The 20159-nt window shown below is 41.7% G+C and overlaps 1 protein-coding gene and 1 long non-coding RNA gene across 2 annotated transcripts in view; one reads left to right on the top strand and one right to left on the bottom strand.

Annotated features, from left to right (window-relative positions):
• Positions 1 to 761: 761 nt before the first annotated feature.
• LOC118288106 (SH3 and multiple ankyrin repeat domains protein 1-like) overlaps positions 762 to 20159 on the top strand; it is a 36872-nt gene continuing 17474 nt past the window's right edge. The window contains exons 1-13 of the mRNA XM_035613906.2: positions 762 to 1041; positions 10258 to 10851; positions 14349 to 14552; positions 16680 to 16751; positions 16844 to 16952; positions 17115 to 17266; positions 17796 to 17963; positions 18242 to 18283; positions 18978 to 19094; positions 19201 to 19278; positions 19412 to 19478; positions 19689 to 19864; positions 20016 to 20146. Coding sequence (XP_035469799.1) covers positions 10309 to 10851; positions 14349 to 14552; positions 16680 to 16751; positions 16844 to 16952; positions 17115 to 17266; positions 17796 to 17963; positions 18242 to 18283; positions 18978 to 19094; positions 19201 to 19278; positions 19412 to 19478; positions 19689 to 19864; positions 20016 to 20146 — 1859 coding nt within the window. The 5' untranslated portion in view covers positions 762 to 1041; positions 10258 to 10308. The remainder of the gene's footprint in view (positions 1042 to 10257; positions 10852 to 14348; positions 14553 to 16679; positions 16752 to 16843; positions 16953 to 17114; positions 17267 to 17795; positions 17964 to 18241; positions 18284 to 18977; positions 19095 to 19200; positions 19279 to 19411; positions 19479 to 19688; positions 19865 to 20015; positions 20147 to 20159) is intronic.
• LOC118288113 lies at positions 11002 to 14615 on the bottom strand. The gene is made up of 3 exons (XR_004785801.1): positions 14317 to 14615; positions 12446 to 12545; positions 11002 to 11397 (listed from the first exon to the last, which is right to left on the bottom strand). It is a non-coding gene; the product is annotated as an uncharacterized LOC118288113 (long non-coding RNA).

The following is a 20159-nucleotide window of genomic DNA, read 5'->3' on the forward strand; positions in this document are numbered from 1 at the left end:
GAGGAAACACGTTTTTTTTAAATTTCATTATTTATTTTGGGTCAATAGGTCTGACTGATGCATCTCAGTGGTCAGACAATTATCTCGACCACTGGATGATGATGATGAACAGTGACCACTGAACAAACACGTAGATGCAATACCTGACATCATCTTTTATTACGACAACATGGACAAAAAAAGCCACACCTAATCAATGGAAGAAGTCAAAACTGTATTTCTTTTTCTGTGATGACCTCAAAGACAAAACGAGAACAGTGAGGCGGCCTGAATCCATCCACTGTGTGTGAGATGGGGGGAAATGAAATGGGGGAGGATCGTATCATGGGACAAGTGTGTGTGTGTGTGTGTGTGTGTGTGTGTGTGTGTGTTTGATTGATAGAGTGACAGAAATAATGAGCGAGAGACGGAGAGGTGGGAATGTGGTGGAACATGGAAAGACAAAAAGACAGCGTGAGCGAGAGAATAATGAAGAAAATTTGGGATAATTGAATAGAAGAGCACTCGGGTGCAATAAAAAAAAGCAGACAGAACGACTGACGGACAGATGGTGAAGAGTTGGTGCACAGGGGAAGTACAAAGAGAGGAAGGAAAGAGATCAATCTAGCTGCTGAAGAAAAAGAGAGTATGCCATGCTGAAGAGAGAAAGTGCATGAGGGTGTGCAATAGAGAAAGGGGGAGAGAGAGAGAGAGAGAGAGAGAGAGAGAGAGAGAGAGAGAGAGAGATGGCTACACCAGGGCACAGAGTAGGTGAAAGTGAGTGTGTCTGTGTGTGAAAGAAAAAGAGAGCGGCTGCATAATACAGCGGCTCAGGCTGGCGTACGCTGGTGCGAGTTTAAAGACTAGAAGGCATGAAATGTGATTTTGAAAAAGAAAAAGCAAATCACTTTTTTTCATCATATTTTTCCTCATCTCTATTTTACCAATTGGATCTTTATCTCATTTTCTAATCCCGGCCCCTTTGTACTCTCTTTGCGGTTTATCAAGGAGGTCGCTGCGGATACAGCAGGGACCAACACAGACTGAACTGCAGACTAAAAGGTATTTACCTTTTTTCTCCTCTTCACTGATACTCTGTCTTTTGGTTAGAATTAACCGCAATAACAGCTACTGCAGTGTTTATCTCACAGTCAAAGTTATGTAAAGTGTTCATGATTTAAATAAAAAAGAAAAGTAGAAGACGTATAATAAGTATTTGGGCACACGAAGATAATTCAAACCAAGGTGCCTGAGGGTGAAAGTCACAGCACTCAAAAAGAAGAAGAAAAATTGTGGCAGAGAGAGTGAGGTACACGTCCTCTGAGGTCTGATTCACATATTTTATGCAGGTGGGGAGGAAAATCAAAGTGGGACAATAAAGATCACAGAGCCTTCAAAGAAAACTTCATCTCCTTTAACAGTGATTTCTGAGAGCCGACTGCTCAGCCATATTGCATGTAAGTTTTATGAGCTACGATAATGAAGGTTATGTAGATTTGTTTTCTTGTAGTTAATGTGATCTCATAGATATCGAACTACATTTTCTACTTGACACAGTGGACCGTGATGGTGGAAACGTTCATTTCTCTAAATTTGTTTTTTTTAATGTTGAATCCAACCATAATTGAATCCCTTGTGTCTAGTTAAGACCCAGTTTCATGTGGATTACTCCATGTTCATTATGAATCATAATTATGCATTGTGTGGTATTTTACACCGGCTCCCCCACAGTTACAAAGCAGGTTATGACCTGCTGTATTTCAGTGATCTGCACAGAGGAAATGAGGGAATAACTCACAGAAGCCTGTTATCAGTCTGGGAGTTGTAGAAAAAATATGAATACTTATGCCTATGTAGAACGAACATTTATGTAATACCCATATAAATACCACCAGGACACTTACAGAATTTTATCACATTTTAGTGGATGGGTTCCAAGAGCACAGGGGTTAAAATGGTAAGGTTGGCAGAATCAAACTAGAGCTCATCAACACCCACATTTCACAAGATGCTTTAGCTGCAACTTGTCAGAATCATTACCTGCAAGTCAGACACACTCACACACACACACACACACACACACACACACACACACACAAACACACACACACACACACACACACACACACACACACACACACACACACACACACACACACACACACACACACACACACACACCTCATTATTTCAGGCCTCCTTGAGTGTTATAGTATTATGTTGTGCTCGACCAGTGGTGTGTACCAGCTCTATGCACTTTCACCCTGGATACAACATAATTGACTTTGCACAGCCTCCTAAGACCTGCCCCACACGGCTGAAATGCATAACAAGCAATATTGGCTTTAAAAGCATATCTTTCTATTGTAGAAGTGTGCCTCTGGGAATTCATTTGGAAAAGAAAGAAAATAAGCACACTGGCAATTTAGAGCCGAGTGGGCAAACTAAGATTAATGGCCTCCTCACAAACACAGAAAAATTGATCATAATGGAACAAAGGGAGCTGGTTGACGTTATCAATGCCAGAGAGTGACTAAGTGATTATACAGTATATGATGTGTGGATTATGCCAAAAGAGAATGTGGTCAAGCAACAATTGAATGGAAGATGAAAGACATGAAATACACAGAATCTGGCAGAAAGCTTGGTGTGTCAGGAGAGATGTGTGTCTCCCTAATTCAAACATTTCCACCACCACAGCCTACTTATTTCCACTCCATCCTGTCTTGTCTCATGTGGTTCTCCCCTGCCTGGTCCTGTTCCGTGCTCAACAATTTCTGCAGGAAGAGCAGGAGTCAATAAACGGGCTAGACTGTGTAGCAGATGTGACAATGCTATATGGTCCAGTAATTCTCAGGGGTTGGGTATGGAGAGATTGTAGGGCATGTAGACATGCTCAGAGAATATTCCCATTGACAGCTCACTGCTGTGGAGGAATACAGCCAGGCTCTTTTAGCTGCAATCAGCTACTGTATCTGTGAAGGAGAAATGCAAAATTCACAACAAAATCTTCCTTAAATCCGTCCCATGGGAGAATTAAACTGGGCTACAGCTGTGTAGAGCTTTGAAAAACCAATATACAGTGTAAGCAAAACACACACACACACACACACACACACACCAACTCTCTCTCATTACCTTGTAATTCAAGGACAAACTGCCAAATCTGCACAGGCACACAGACCATCTTCTGTGTGACATTCAAAGTGGCATCATCAAGTAACATTGAGAAGTTTTTTAATGTTTAAACTAAAATTATCATTTAATATGATTTTTTAATGAACGTCTAATTGTTATTTGTGGAACTGACGGAGTCCCATTGTTCTGCTCATTAAGATGGAACGCAGGAGAAGAGCAGTTTCCCCTGACTCTGCAGGCTTTTCATCATAACATACAGGGAGATTTCCCCCCCGGGGGGAAGATCTGGAGGATTGCCGTAAGCCATGAAAACAAAAGCCAGCAAACTGCAACACATCCACCATTATGAAGATCCGAAATAGCTACAGCTTTAAAATATTTTTGCACACAAAATTAATGTGAGTGGCTCAGAAGACTTTATGAGGAAACACAACTTTGTAAATAGTTGGAGCCAAAAGTATAAGTATAAAGTATATATATAACATATAATATGATGACCGAGCAAGTGGGGTGATCATAAACCTTTAGGTCTTAGTATAATTGTCTCTGCCTCATTAACCTCACTGTTTGCTGATGTAATCCATCTTCTGGGCTGCTGAGCAGTCTGTTTCCAAGCAGCAGGGTCAGATTTTGGCTAATTTCTGTGCCATAACAAGGGAGTGTGTCTGATTTGTGTTGAGAGCAGGTGTAAAGACACACTTTCCACAAGATAATTTGGGCCGAAGGACAAATGAAGAACCTTTATTGCTTTTCTCCGTCTAATATCCAACTTCAGTTTGTGTTGTCTGAAAACAAGTAGCGATGAATGTTACAGATCACGACTTGTGTCTAAAAGTTTCTTCAAACTTTCTTCTGCCCTCTTTGTTAAAGGTATGTTGGAGTACATAGCATTGATAGCAGGGTTATAGTCATAAGTGAGTGGAGAATGAGGGGTCTTCATGTCTGTAGTAACCATTGACAATATATAAAAATGGACCACATGTCTCTGCTAACTCCTGTTGTACTAACCTGAATCTAAAAAATTCCAAATAAGGGCGCTGTCAGGTTGCACTTTTAATGTCATTTGGATACAAAGTCTGCACAGAAGTGATGTTGTGGTATTGAGGTCCCACGACCAATCACGAGTCAGTCTCATCGGTCAATAATGACATTTCAGCTTGTTTAATATGAAATAATTATTAAGCATCAAATAACTAATTAAAACCGAACTTATTAAAATAGGCAAGACTCGAACATACACCAGTGTGATAAGTACTATGTAAAATGACAAAAATCTTTGTAAATAAATGTATTAGTAGCTTTGGTCCATGTCCCATCCGATTGGATGGAGGAGGCGGGGTTTATGACCCCCACTGCGACCAGCCACCAGGGGGCGATCGCGATAATTTGACTTCACTTTTCGGGATCTGCCATGTCATCCATCTTATATACAATCTATGGTCAAACTAATTAGACTCCATTACATGGCGGGTCGACGAACTGTAATGGGGCCTGACAGGCGTTGACATGGTCCTCACTTTGTCAGCCATGTCTAACAGGGTTTATTAGTATCTTGTTGACTTTTGTCTCTTTGTGTTACCTTTATTTCAATGGACACACAAGGTAAGTGAAACTGGCACTGCTGGACAGTCTATTTGTGGCTGTTCAACTGACATAAAATCCATATAAAGCCTTGAACATGCACTCATCTGCATGTGTCTGACTGGTATGTCTGTGGTCTGCTTTCATCGTAGCTGAGGCCCGAGGTCTTTACTCAGGAGCTCTGGAACCAAGTATAAAAGTAAAAGAGGCCCTTGAAAAAAGTCACTAGATACCAAGAATTCTAGAGACGGCCTGTTGTATTACCAATGTTTTGACCTTTCATCTGCAATTCCCTCCTTCTTTGTTGCTGTAAATAGATGACAACCTGCTGCTCAGATGCCTACTTAAAAGTATGCTTTCATGACACTTTGTCATATCATGTGTGAAGAGGGAAAGTTTGTGTTATATGAAATTAATTAGTTTCCTTATTCATCCAGGACATGGTTATACAAAGGCGTTGGATCAGGAGCTACACCTTTGGATGATTAGTTTATAGCAGAGAATAGAAATAAGGTATTTTACTTTTTGATATGCAGCACAGCACAAACTTATAATTTTTATGTATTTCAGGTCCAGGCCCACATCAAGAGACTTGGCACACAGCACCAATGCACAGCAGTTGTTGTGTTTGGAACTTTGTGTCTTAAATATTGGCCCATGTGGATTATCTCCTTAACTTGACCCTTGAAACAATAAGTTGAACGGAGTCATTAAAATGTTCTTCATTAATAATATCATGAGAGTCTTGATTTAACCATGTTTGCAAGGGTTTAGTCGATACTTTACATGAGCGATCATGTAATCACTTCCTTTGTGTGATACATTTTGTTTGAGACAGTGCTATCATGAACATTTGGGGCAAAAATTTGTGGTCAACTACTACACAATAGAATTCCCTATATCTAGATTTAGGGAATTCTGTTGTGTAGTCGGACAGAAAAGCTGCAGCTGCTGTATCAAACATGATTACGGAAAGGGGGAATTCTCAAAAATAGTGCAGGGGATGTTCACTCCTAAATCTGTACCACATTCAGGTCTCCCAGCCCATCCAGCCAAGTTTAGCCCAAGTATGGCCCTGAGCACACGCTCCACCTGACCCAATTATATCCAGTCTGAGTGGAACGATAGCCCACTTTGATCGACACAAGACCGCCAGCTAAGCACGGGCTGACCGGTCTGACATTTACTGTTGCTTTCTGCTAGACATTTATTACCAGTGCTGTCAAAAGAGTTACCTTATGGTGTGTTTGAGACTATACAGTGCGTGAGCATGTGCATAAACACGCGCTGGGAAGATCAGATGAGCAGTTTGTAGCCTATGAAGTAAGCTGTGGCCTCATCATTAGTGAGGTGTGATTTTATTGTGAAATGGAGATGGGGGGGGGGGGGGGGGGGGGGGGGGGGGGGGGGGGGGGGGTTACTTATTTCAAACATCCACCTAAGTCCTGATTAGCGGGGGAATCATTTTGGTTTGATTCGCATCAGATATGCAATTGATTATTCAGCGTCTCTGTGCGTTGCATAGGATAATACCCCACCCCACCCCCTCCACACACACACACACACACACACACACACACACACCACCACTTCCCAACCCCCACTGAGGGAAAGCCAGAATCTAGAAGATTAATGGATTGCTAGCATTGTTATCTGCCCTTAAAATTAATCAAGGATGGCATAACTTTCAATTCAGTTCTTGCATTTAATATGATTTTATTAAGCACAGATTAAATCAACGCATGAAAATACCATGCCTTACACAGCAGCAGGAAGGCATACAAATAACATTATACTCCTAAAGAATGTAGACACTGACACTCAAAGGATTTTTTTCTATTGAATTATGCTTTAGAGTTAACTTTAATGAATGCTGGTACATTAAACAATTGGGTACCCACTTATCATAGCCCATCTTACCCCCTTACAACAACACCCTCAGATCTGATTTACATTCATATAAAGCTAATCACCCTATCCCCTCAGTTTAGTGACTCATTCCATCCATCCCATCCTGAGTTGGAGTGGGCCTGGAGCGTTCTCGACAGCTCCTCGTCACTGGCAGTGTAAAAGAGGCTGAAGGGTGGAGACCCAGTGAAAGAGAACGATATAGAGGACAGAACTTGGCCGTTCCACTTTTGCAGGACGTAAAAGTGGGACAATCTGTTCCTTGGATGATCTCCAATTCTACTTTCCGGGGACTGATACACTGAAAATATATCTATACACATGCTCCGTCCTACATAGGGAGGGAGTGCAGTGAGAGAGAGAGAGAGAGAGAGAGAGAGAGAGACTGACAAATAGTGAGAGCAGGAGCACAAGTGACTGTCCATAAGGTCCATACTGTGCAAGGACTGTACTGTATTCCCAGAGAGACTGGCCAAAAGAAGAGGAGAAACTTCAAAACCAGTACCACCAGCTATCACAGCAAACTCTACAGAATACAGTTGTAGGTGATATTTGTCAATAGCAGGTGATATAAACACCACAATTTGGGTAAAAGACTTACATTAGCAAGACCTACCATTTTCACATTTTTCTTGTGCGTAATTCGCAATGCAGTAAACTCGAGTGTGACTTACTAGCCCAAAACAGGAATAATGTTTTGTTTATATGGAACCCTAAGGACCGAAGCAGCCAGAGGAGCCCCAAAGTCATTATTGCAATAGTGCTACACTTTCAGAAGAAGAAGGGGGTACAGAAAATGTCACAGAGGAGGCAAAGATGGATAGACAAGAGAGATATCAGGGACCTTTGCAATTCACGCCATCCATCCATGTCTGCTCCCCAAGTGCTCATGGAAGGCATCCATCTCTGTCCCCGTTACTGTGATACAGATACGTCATCTTGGATCTAGTGATTTTCACATGGCTTCTCATTAGCAGAAGTCAAGCTTTTTGGAAGGGTTTCCCATGAGCAGAGCGACTCACCAGCTTCTGAAATCTCCAGGTGGTCCATCTTTTATGCTCTTCCATTGCATGACTGTTGACATTTTTACCCAAGTTTTGAGTCGGAAGAATCAGGAAAAAGCATTTGTATACAACATTCGTGAATTTTGTAAATCATTTAATAACTGATAATGGTTAATAATTATTAAAAATTCTACGAAGTAGCAATACATTATATAAACTTGTCACTGACCAGCGCAGACTACAAGAATGTCAGGTGTGACCACATGTCAGCTCAAAGATTTAACTTTTAGAGTATAATTTTAACAGCTGCAAGCAAACTTTGAATAGTTAACATTTATATGGGGTTTGCTTGTACCAGACAGTGAATGATATGACCAGAAAGCCTAAGATGAGACAATTTGCAACAACCATGATGATGAAGGTTTCAGGAGGTGCGATTGGAGTTGCCATAGTTAGAATATTGAATAATTAGCATTTCCATTTTACCTGTAACTCTATACCATCTTGTTGTGTTAGTTCTCTACCCTTTCGCAGGCCCTATCCAACCATAGCTGCACCCCCCTTCATTTTCTCCCCTCTCAATCTGATTACTCTGCTTTATGCAAACTATAACTCTCTCTGTCTTTCTCTCTTGTGTATTCTCCTATTGCTTTTACATGCCAATTAGTTGGCTCCTGTCTACCCTCAGCCTGTCTTCATGTTGTTTAATATTTGATGAGACTGTGTTCATAAATCAACTCTCCTCCATTCCCCTCTGGTATTTTTGAATGATAGTGTTAATCTCTGAAACCGTGTGAGTCTTTTGTCAGCTATTGACATTTTGAACATGTGAATCATACTCATAACAATGGCCCCAGAGTGCTGTTCCCTATGGTAAAATGTACACTGAGTATGGCTTTCAAGGCATTTGAGCGAAACAGCTGAGCTCGCTTATGGCTACTGATGAGCAGTGAGTACCTAAAACTCAATGAAGAAAAGTTTTATATATGTTTTCTAGCCCCACACTTTCTCCAAAACAATTTTGTGGTTATTGTTTCTTTACCCTAATGTTTCCTTAGTGCATAGACGCCTTTTTCTCAAGGAACTGCTATTTCTGGTTCACTGTGACAGACATCGTGTTTGTGTTGAAGTCGCCCACCCTGTCACCTGTGGTCCTCTTGTTCAGTATTTGAATATGGTTATACTAGGACATCGTCACCAAATGTTTCTGTTGGATGTGTGGTTATTGGCTGCCAAGGATGTTCCTTGGTCATCGATAGAGGTTGATAAGTCAAATGTCCTAGATCACTTAAAGCCTCTTAAACCTTCATCAACACCATGTTTCCCTACCTTAATGATGTTTAAGTATCTGCATGTTGGTAATCTGGAATTGAACGAGTTTAGATCTGTGTACAAATTTGTGTTTGTCTCCATGAGTTCCATCTGATCTTTCAGACTCTCATCTATTTCAGACTCCTAACTCATATTATAATCGGTACGAAACTGCCATTGAGACAGCAGGAGATTCCCTGCGTCATTCACCATAATTAAGGCGGCTGTTGGCATTGGTCCAGATCTGCATGATGGTAAAGCCCCTGTAGAGTTCACCACAGAAAAACCAGGACATAACATATGGAGGCAACAGTATGCCAAATCTGAAACACAATGAAATGCAATGCAATGAAACTATCTTAAGAGCAAAAATAGCTGTTGGTGATGCAACTGTTTTTGTGTGTCAATCCTCATGTTTGGCAGTACTCTTTTCTTCCTGCAGTTAACTGGCCAAGTTCAAAAAGACCTGACATGATTTTTTCACAAAATGTCAGTTAAGATTAGTAGCAGGAAATGTTTCAGCTTCTAAACTATCCACAGCTGCAATCTCATTCTGATTGTCAGCTCCTGAAGATCAAGTCACAGACTTATTGCAGACATTCTTGAAGGAAGAAGAGCACTCAACTGACCAAAACGTCATGTAGCCACAACACTTATTGGGTTTTAATTAAGGGGCATGACTGTTGCTCGCCTCAGCTAGAAAAAAACTGAACTCTAGCAGCATACTTTAAACTAAATTGAATTTTGCATATTAACAAGTTCAATTATGTTTGTGCAGGTTGTCAAAAGGTTTTGTGGAGGAAGTATCACCTCTCTGAACCAACATGGGCATTACAGTTGGAAGGACTGGAGGGAAATTCAGGGAGATCCATCTCAAAAGTTCATTTAGAAATAACACTTGCCAAGACTGATGATATCAAACATTGTACAAGAAGCTGGGGTGGAATTTACTTTTAAGGACCTCACATTTAGCCGTAAGCCCTGGGTTGTGCTTCAGACATGGGTCGGCTCCATTATCACAAAGCAGCAACGATCTTGACCTCATGTGAAGCTAAATTGCACATCCAACTCATTCCCTTCTGCCAAGAACCTGTGATGCAAATTCACAGAGTTTATATATAGCCTGTCTTTCATCAGCCTGCTATTCCCCGATGCATCACCAGTGGCTAAATGGAAAATTTGGACCAGCTCTGTGCTCAATCACACATGTGGACTTATCAGAATTGCCGGTGGCTAGTTTTTCTATAACTACACATGTATTTTTTTTAGTTTTGTAAAGTTCACCCTCTCATTGAGATGTTTAAAGTTTACTCCCTTCTCTGCCTGTTTCCCACAGCATGTTTCTAAGGATGCAGCCAGTCTCATGGGATAGCCATGTTTTGTCTTCATGACAGCTACATGTCACTCAGCCCTCTCTGCAGTGAGCCCTGCACAGCAAAGGATGCTGGGAAATAATGAGCACTTTTATCCCGGTCAGGATGACAAAGATGGGGAGGATGAGGTGGAGGAAGAGGAGCAGGAAAGAGAAAATGGAAACGAGGAAGGTGGACGTGCCACGGAGAATGGAAGTTTAGAGGGTGTGGAGGAGAAGGACATGACGGGAGGACGACAATCCTGGGAAGGGAAAGGTGGCGAGGTGGTGAAACCAGCAGCCATAGTGGTCGGCAGACAGAGAGCAGAACGGCCGCTGAGGCCAGGCAACCGGGGGTTTGCTTACATGTCAAATCAAGCCCCGCTACATCATCAAGCAGCCAATAAGCAGCAGCATCCTCTCATTGCAGCCAATCAGCAGCCTCATCACCCAGGCTTGAATGCGCTGCAGAAGAGACGAGCTCTCATGGAGCGCAGCATGACCACAGTGGCTCCTCTCGAAGAAGCATTCCTGACAATGATGGTGTTTCGCATTGGAATTCCTGACATAAAACAAACAGTAAGTGCATGTCCTCACCATGGCCACCAACACATGAAGCTATCTCAGGTTCTTCTTGACCCCCAATTTAACACAGATTTAAATCTACAAACCAAAAAAGATTAAAAAAGGTTGCAAATCCTTTCTTTGTACACTTCAGTTCCTCATATCAACAATTTGAAAAATGAACAATCAAATCAAAAGCCGAACGTTTAAAAGTGTATCTAGAATGAAAAACAGTCACAAACAGGGCAGCTGGGGAAGCTTAAATGATTCACTGATTCACATTTCCTTTCCAAATCCAATTTATTTTACATTTCTAAATGAAAACATTTTTCTCTTTTATTGCTGCGTTGTTGACTCTACATCTGTTTCAAATTAGTTGCTGAAATGTACTCAGGGGTACTTGATGCACTCATTTTTGTACATTAGCCAAACAGTGTGCATAACTGTGCAAGCGCATCTCTTATTTCAAAGCTTTTTTTCATTCCAGTCATCCCACAAGCCCAGGGACGAGTCCCAAAAGGAAGTAGGAAAAAGTACAGTGATTGTCTTGTCTTGCGCAACCTGTGAGGGCAGACATGAATTATTCAGTCAACAACACCATGTAAGCATTTGCCTCCGTCAGGTATGGTCATAATTAGTTTCCAGAACTGAAGTTAGTATCGTTTCACACTTACAGCTGCTCTCTGCTGTACTGTAGCGGCAGGTGAGAATTGGCCAGCCCACACACACCATATCCAGGTGAGAATTGATACCCAACTGAAACCCATCCCCCAGCTTTCCTTTCTGCATTTTCAACTCCCTGAACATGCCGACTGTTCTACATGTCAGCCAATCTGCCCTCAATATAACAGTAATTGCTAATTATCTAATAGGTTTTTAATGAGTTTGGGGAGGGCTGGGGAAGTGAATGACTCTGAAAGGAAAGGAATATATTTTATGGAAGCCATTTGTGTTGCTCTTAGGTCTGCATAGGCCACAGGCATCATACTGTACCAACACACCACTGACAAACACTCAGCATCCAAAACCCTGGAGCTAAAGAATTATTGAGTCGAATTAAAGAGAGATGACAAGAAGGGGGGGGGGGGGGACGAAATATTGGGGGCTAGTTAAAGAGCAAGGAGGAAGATTTACTGTGTGCATTTACAAAAACCATCATATTGCACACCGAAAGTCTAAATTAACTCTCCTTGGTGGAGACAAGTACTGCCAGAGAGATCTCAGAAAATCCCTGATTGTATAAAAGAAAAAGATAGTGAGAGAAGTGTCACCGTAATATACAGTATACATTACATTAGAAATCTGTCCCAGGGATTAGACAGTCAGTCTCTGTCTTACACGCGCGCACACACACACACACACATACACACACACACATACTTTACAACTCACTTATATATGGTCATGTGGTTTACCTCCCAGGGACCACCAAGACATTGCTACGGCAACGGGTGCCTGCCTTCACTAATGAACCGGTTGCCATGCCAATAGAGTTGGCTACACTATCAAATAGCGCAAAGTAGTGGGGGGGTGTATAGCTGTGGAGCATGCGGGCTTGAGGGGAGCAGAGGGGACATGAAAGTGTGCTGAGCTGTGCATTTTTACTTACACTGCTCTGGAATGGAACAATAGCATAGATGCACACATCTGATTTAGACCCCTCAGCCCTCTTGTTAAGCCCGACTGCAGCTCTGTCCTCCGGCTCTGGACTTCAATAAGAAAAGGACAAAAAAAGATTGTCTTCCTGTGGAAATGCATGAAAATGGAATAATATGAGGGAATGGGCCATGCACAAATCACTGTGATATCTCGTTATAGGCATACCACATACACATGATACATCCAAGGCATTTTCTCATTGTGGCCAGTGAGCCTTGGTTGTGTCGCACACAGACGTACTGTACAGTAAGAGGCAGTGAGGATCTTCTCTCCAAACTAGTTTATTTCTCGTCTGGATTGTGGTGCGTATGCATATGGACCAATGAAGACTAAAGGAAAATATTTTTATCCCAGCATAAAATCGTTACTTCTTCATAAGGGGTAAGGAAAAACAGTGGTGTGAAAGTAGGTTTGAGCTATAGAACCGAATTTCAGCACAGACTATGAGGATACCATAAATCATCTTCTATCCATGTGAATGTGGCAGATAATCAATTATTAAAAAGAAATGCATTCATATTCTGCACACACCACATTATCATGCTTTCATCATTCACCAGCTGTTGTTAAAGCCATCATGCTATATAATGAATCCAAATTAATAAAATGCAAATGGCAGATGTTTAACCAAAATGACCGGATGTAGCTGAAATTGTTTAATCTTTAATCATTAGATTTATTGAGACACCAGGCGTGTGAATGTTACAGGTTTACACACACACGTTACCAGGAAAGTAGTTGTTGTTTTAATGAGTTAAGTTTCTCAGAGACACAGAAATGATCAGATTTTCATGCAACAAAAAAATTAAGTGCACTGAGATCAGAGAATCAGCTATAAAAACAAAACTGGGGAAGGCTACAGCAGCTTCTATAATGAAGCCAGGCACTCCTGCTACTCCACAGTGGTGGAAGACGTATTCAGAGCTTTGACTTCAGCAAAAGCAGCAGCCTGAAAAACATTGAAATCTCTCCACAAATAATACGACTGGAGAGATGATCGAAGGATAATACACATTATCCCTCTGCCTTTGTAACAATATTGTTTTCACTAAAAATGTTTGCTAGCTAGCTCTGACACTGTTATTTCAATTTTATGGGTTTGGTCACCCAACTTTAAACAAGTTATATCCTCACATACCTGGTGTGATGTACAACTGAAAGCTATGGTTTCCCAGCTCAATAGCACATGATGGTAACCTGAACAAGATGTTCCCCAGATCTGTGTTTGCTTAATAGGACATGGTCTATTGTGGGAACTCTTCAAAGGGGTTTTCTGTTCACCTGCACTGCTGTATGGCGCGGAGTGTAACTTGAGAGAACTTATCATCTTATTCAGGTTAGTGTTAGAGCCCCAACGAGGTAAGGGATCAGTGTTATTGTTACCATAAAAAGATTTGAATGTAACATTTTTACTTGAATAAGGGAGGGGTTACTGTTAGTTTACAGAATGATGAACTTAAAACATTGGACACCTAGATGGGTTTCTCGTATGTCACCTTCTGTGATGTCCCCACTGTAGTATAGAAGTGAGGTTTGAGGTGCACAAAGCGTTAGGAAATGTTACAACAGTCTAATCAGCAACAACTCTTTCCAGAAACAGTGTCACTATAACACTAGAGAAAAAAACAGTGAACAATTTACACTACAGCAGGGGTTCCTAAACCTTTCAGCACCCTCACTTGACTTGCCAACCCCCTTTGTCACCAGAGGTGGTTGAAGTACATAAAGGATACTGACTCGGGCTGGTTCCCCCCAAGAATACCACCTTATTTTAACCATTACAAGTTGTGCTTCCAAAAACAGCTACATGTGAACTCTGACCTCCACTATGCTCCATGTTGCCCATCTGTCAGAGGTGTCTCCAGTTTGACCAAGACTGCACGGTGTGGAGCGCTAAGCAGCAGATCATCTTATCCCTCAGTGAGTCGCTGTGGGATGTATACAACTATGGCCTCTTCCAGCCAGCTGGGGATGGACGGGACGCCAAGTTCCTGGAGGAGGAGCGGGCCCTGCGGGACTACGCACAGTCCTTTGAGAAAGGGGTGCCTTACCTGGAAGTAAGGAGATGGAAAGGGTGGAAAAGTTAAAAAAACTCATAATTGTTTGACCGGACACTAAAAGTAAAGTCTCTAAAGTATTAAGTGTTTGTTTTTTTTTACTTATTTTCTCAATTAAAAAATCTGATTTCTTCACATGGCCACTCCACACATCCAGGAATAACATTCCAGTGTGGAAGTACTTTATTTATTTGTTTGTGAACCTATAGGTTGCCTTGTTTAAATATAGTAAGTCTAAAAATAATAAAAGTCAGTCTATAAAAGATCAAGTCTTAAAAAAAACACAATTTCCCATAAAAGATACACAGGACCTCAAATTCCTTAGTGGAAGGCACTGCCCCTGACTCAGACCACTCCTTATTACTGTAGAATAGATATATGTTTCCTTTGTTGCATTCAGAAAGAAAAAGTTAAACCACAATATCCATAGAGTTAATTAATAAAATAGTATGCACGTTGTCGATTTGACTGCATTCTGTGTAAATTACAAGCTATGTTATATTCTTTTTCCTGTGTGGGTGGTGGGTTATTGGACCGCATCAGTAGGAAGTTTCATGCTGTGATTTAATTATCTCACAGTGCCCTCTGCTGGTCCAGCTGCTGTAATTGTGGATGTGCCGGGTGGGGCTGAAATTGTATCCTACACTCAGGGGTTCAGATTCAAACCAGAGTCTTGACATTCTTGACAAGGTTCCAGATGAGGACATGTCTTCGTACTGATGAGGCCTTGTAACTAGATTCTGCTCCACAGCAGAATGTATCTCAGCCGCACCAGTGGATATATTTATCACACGAGTAATGTTGTTTTGTAAAGCCAGTTCAGTGCTTGACTTGGGCCAGTATTCAGTGATCGGGTGTGTACCATCATTTGTCTTCATCCTGGCCCAACACACCTCTGGTGCTTCAAAAATGCAGTTGCTCTCTGGCTGTCTGAAGTGCAGCATGCGGTTCAGTTCAGCTGTCAGCTGCTAGTTGGGAGCTCACCTCCACCTACCACATCCAGTAAATGTTTTGCCGTCACAGTCCAGTACAGATGTGGAGAGCGCACATCCATTTAGGTGGTTTTCATTGACGCCTACGACCATTCAGAGAGGAGGTGGATGGTAAAACCACTGACCTCAGCTGACTCATCCTTTGAAGAAAGGATTTTTGAAGATGGATTCTAGTTTAGACAATGTTTAAGGCCAGTGTTTTCAATCTCCCCACCGGATTTTTATTTCTAAAGGCTCTTTCAGACCACCACATAGGTTGAAACACTCTGCTGTCTGTACAAACACTAATTGTGTAATATTTAAACAATCTGATCTAGTGCTGCTCAATATGGAACCTCTATCAAACCAATTAAGTATATATCTAAAGTATAGATATAAAAATAGCCTGCAGTGAGTACATTATATTCTAAGACTGCAGTTTATCAGATCCATTCAGATCCACAGTATGTGGACATGAAATATTCACTGTGCTTAAAGGAAAACTGCCCTAGATGCATATTTGTTTGGTCAAGAATAAATAATCTCTATTTACTGTCTTTTACAGTGTTGATCTTCTTTGCGTCCTTATACCCATTTACATTTTTATAAAGCTAATACTAGAACTCTTTTGAGCAATTCATTTTGTAATGAATATGAGCCTTGTGCCAAATTTACATTTAAATGTCTGGAAATGAAGACATATACAGAAGTATAATAACAGGCTTATCAAACAAAATGCTCCTGCTAATACTGGTCAGTAGTATTTCAGTAGATGTATATCCTATTCCAGTTAAAGCACTGAATTTGTCTGTGTCAAGATTAACGCTAAAATGAAAAATGAAAAGCAGACGTGATATTCATATTCATGGAACTGTTCCAATGCCCTTGAGTGGGAGAGTGAATTCTGGAAACACAGAGTTTAGCTGCAATTAACAAGAGATACTGTGCATTTGTGAAATTAACTAACTTTTAGGTATTTGCTCTAAAAGCAATTCCAAGCCTTGCTTCTCTTCTTTTAAGAAAAAAAGTAGTGTAAAAAACACCATCTGAGCCACAAACAGTTATCTTTCTCTTATTTCCTCTATTTACACTGTCACTAATAAACTGAACTGTGTTGCAGTGAGATGATTCACAGTTTTCTTTTTCTGGTCCTCAGTTTAGGTACAAGACAAGAGTTTATAAACAGACAAACCTGGATGAAAAGGCTCTTGCAAAGCTCAGCACAAAGGTATTTCTCCTCTTGTCTATTAAACGTCACTGGTGTACACTATTAAATCCCCCTCACTGGCGTCCTTTTCCTTCCTCTTCCACCCCTCCCAGGCCAGTCTGAAGAAGTTCCTGGAATACATTCAGACTGGAGCAATGGATAAATTGGCAAAGGTGCTTGATAAAGGTCTTGATCCAAATTTTCATGACCCTGACACTGGAGGTGAGTTTGTCACAAGACTTAATGTTCAACATCTCCCCGGTTTTGACTGGTTATACAGCTTCCTTCTGTTGTAAGTGGTACTGTGATGTGATTATTGGGGATGAATTTTCATCTTTCACCATGCCATAATTTCGGAACCTCCAAACCTCCTCTGTTGGTCAGAGACCCCGCTCTCTGTGGCTGTGCAGCCTGGCCTGCCGGTGGAGGGCATCAAGGTGCTGGTTCAGGGCGGCGCTCATTTGGACTTCAGAAGCAGAGACGGCTTGACACCAGTGCACAAAGCTGTTGGGGCTCACAATCACGCTGGGCTGCTGGTACGGACTTTGATTTTTAAGTCACACACTCACAGATTACAAATACACTCTAGCAGGACAGGACAGGCAATGTGGACAAGATAAACTGAATGATTATGTGGTTTGTGGTCAAGTCACATAAATTCAACAATTTAGATGTTATGTAAAGAGTCTTCAATGTTGAATTGAATTGTTTGCAATTGAATTGAAATATGTTTCTCGAAATAACTTATTATATATCAGCAAAACGTTGTGACTGTATTGATCATTATCATCATCAAGTCTAGATAAGGCCCCACCATGTACAGCATTGTCTTTTTTTTTGTTACTCCTGCAGTCTCTATTTGAACACCAACTGAATTGTTTATCACAGATATTCTTAAAGTTGATTCCTACCCTGGATTTACACACACACACACACACACACACACACACACACACACACACACACACACACACACACACACACACACACAAACACACACACACACACACACACACACACACACACTTAAACAAAGTCATGGTTGTCTTTGTCTCCTCTTGCCAGACTGTCTTGTCCCTTGGAGCATCTCCTGACTACAAAGACCGCTGTGGCCTGACCCCGCTGTACCACACTGTACTAGCAGGGGGCGACACTTCCTGCTGTGAGACCTTACTGTACTACAGGGCGAGGGTGGGGACAAGGGACGAGAATGGCTGGGACGAGTCCCATCAGGTACCAATAGGCAGATCTGTCTGACTGTCTCTCTCTCTCTCTGTCTGTCTGTCTGTCTTCATTTCATATTGTCATGGTAAGCATCGTTGGCTCTTTGTCTCTCTTCATGTAAACTTAAGCAATGCACCAACATCTTTCTCTGTCTTATCTCCGTTGTCGATGTTGCGTTCCACCGCCCTCAGTCTCTCTCAGCATTTTCTCACACCCCTCTCCTCCTGGCCTTCCTCACTCGTCTCTCCATTCTCTCTGCCTCCTCCCCTCCTTCTCTCTTTCCATAGCACAGGGATGAAGAGGAGTTTGGAATGGAAGAAATACATAAGGTACTCTTCATCCCACCATGCCTCCATCCATATCAGCCTTTCAGAGGCAACGCGACAGAGAATCAAGATATCACCAAAAGAAATTGATAAACTGAGATGACTATGTAGTTCCCCTTGAACCCCTTGAAATCGGAGTCATCTTGAGCTGAGTCCAGCTCAGAAAGAGTATTCTATATTACCTCCTTCTCACTGTAGATATGGGTGCATTGCCTACATTGTGTCCCTGTGGCATTATGGTAAATTTGCGTTGCTGCGTGCTGCGAGCCAGTTGTCATGGTATTTTATTTTGGTTTTGCCGTGCTCTGTGTTTTCTTGCCTTACTTTGTACGTATCTTGTGATATTTTAGTCCCTCCAGAAAAACAAGAGGAAACCTCTCAGGCTGCTGAAGACTTATTGCTGTTGTCTGAATGTTTTTTGTTTCCTTTCTTTTCCATCATGGTGCAATGTTAAGGCCTCTGACCTGGGTTTTTTGTAAGAGTAATTATAGTTCTAAATGTGGGCGCACACAGTAATATTTCCTTTTCTTTCTCTTTGTATCTCCTTTACAAAATATGTCTGCCCCCCTTGTATCTGCATTCATTTGCACTGAAACAGTCCATTATAAATCCCCCCCTTCACTTTAACTTGTCTCCCTCTATATTTTATAATACTAATACTTTGTGGATATTTCTATCACACTCTTGACATTACAAGGCTTGCCAGAATGGCTTTGCCCAGCACTTGGAGCATCTGTTGTTTTATGGGGCAGACACCTCTTCTGAAAATACCTCAGGGAACACCGCACTTCACATTTCTGCCCTGTACAACAAGGCAAGTATGAAAATAGATCTTTTATATTGAACTATAGTTACTGTAATAATTACTGTTTTTTTTTCTAAAGGTGTTAACCAGTCACTTTCCTTCTCTGAATGATCAGGAGAGCTGTGTCCGCGTTCTTCTGTACAGGGGAGCAAATAAGGAGGCAAAGAACAAACACGGTCAGACCCCTTGTCAGGTAAACAGTTTAACTATTAATATAACTGAGAAATATATTTAGTAATTTGTATATTTGTATCATGTTGGCGAAGTGAAAAAAGAAGAGAGAGAGAAAGAGAATAACTTTACCATTTTGTTTTGTATGTTTGCAGCTAGCTGTAATGTCTGGTCACTTTGAACTCGGGGAAATCATCAAAAACCACAAAGATTCTGACGTAGGTAAGCTTTCATGCCAAACTTTCTCTTCTGACGAGGCTATTGAATATTTATTCAGCACCCAACACCTACCTTTTTTTTTGCCTCTTCGATCTCCTTTCTTCTTGAATTTCTTGATCTCTTCCTCCATTTCATCATGTCACATCAAACCTCACTCCCCTTCCTCACCTCTGAACCCTCCCTTTAAATCACGCCTCACACCTCTGTCCTCAGTGCCCTTTTTGGAATCGCCCAAGTATGTTCCCAAAAGAAAAGAGAGCGCCCACACATTGCCTCTCCCCTCGCTCCATTCCCACCACCTACTGCGTGCTAACAGTGATAACACCATGACGCAGTCTGACCCTCTGGCCATGCCGAACAAGGCCGCAACCAATCCTAACCCTGGACAGGTACTGAAGACCATTTGGTGGATGGTCATCTACTGATCTCTGTGGTATTAAAAATGACTGCTGATTTTGAATTGCTCTTCAGGCTCATACATGAATCGTAGTATGTCACCAGATCAGCCGTGACAATGTTTTTATGGGTGTGTTTCTGCAGGGCCAGCGCAGGGCCTCCATTGGCATGAGAAGCTCCAGCAGCCCCAGAATTCGTACTCGCTCCCCATCCAGAGGGAGAGGAGGCCAAAGCGACACAGAGGAGCGGCCCCGGCAGCCACGAGGCAGACAGGGGTAAGTAGCCGCT

This window comes from Scophthalmus maximus, chromosome 16 (assembly GCF_022379125.1).
Source record: "Scophthalmus maximus strain ysfricsl-2021 chromosome 16, ASM2237912v1, whole genome shotgun sequence".
In the NCBI taxonomy this organism is placed as follows: Eukaryota; Metazoa; Chordata; class Actinopteri; order Pleuronectiformes; family Scophthalmidae; genus Scophthalmus; species Scophthalmus maximus.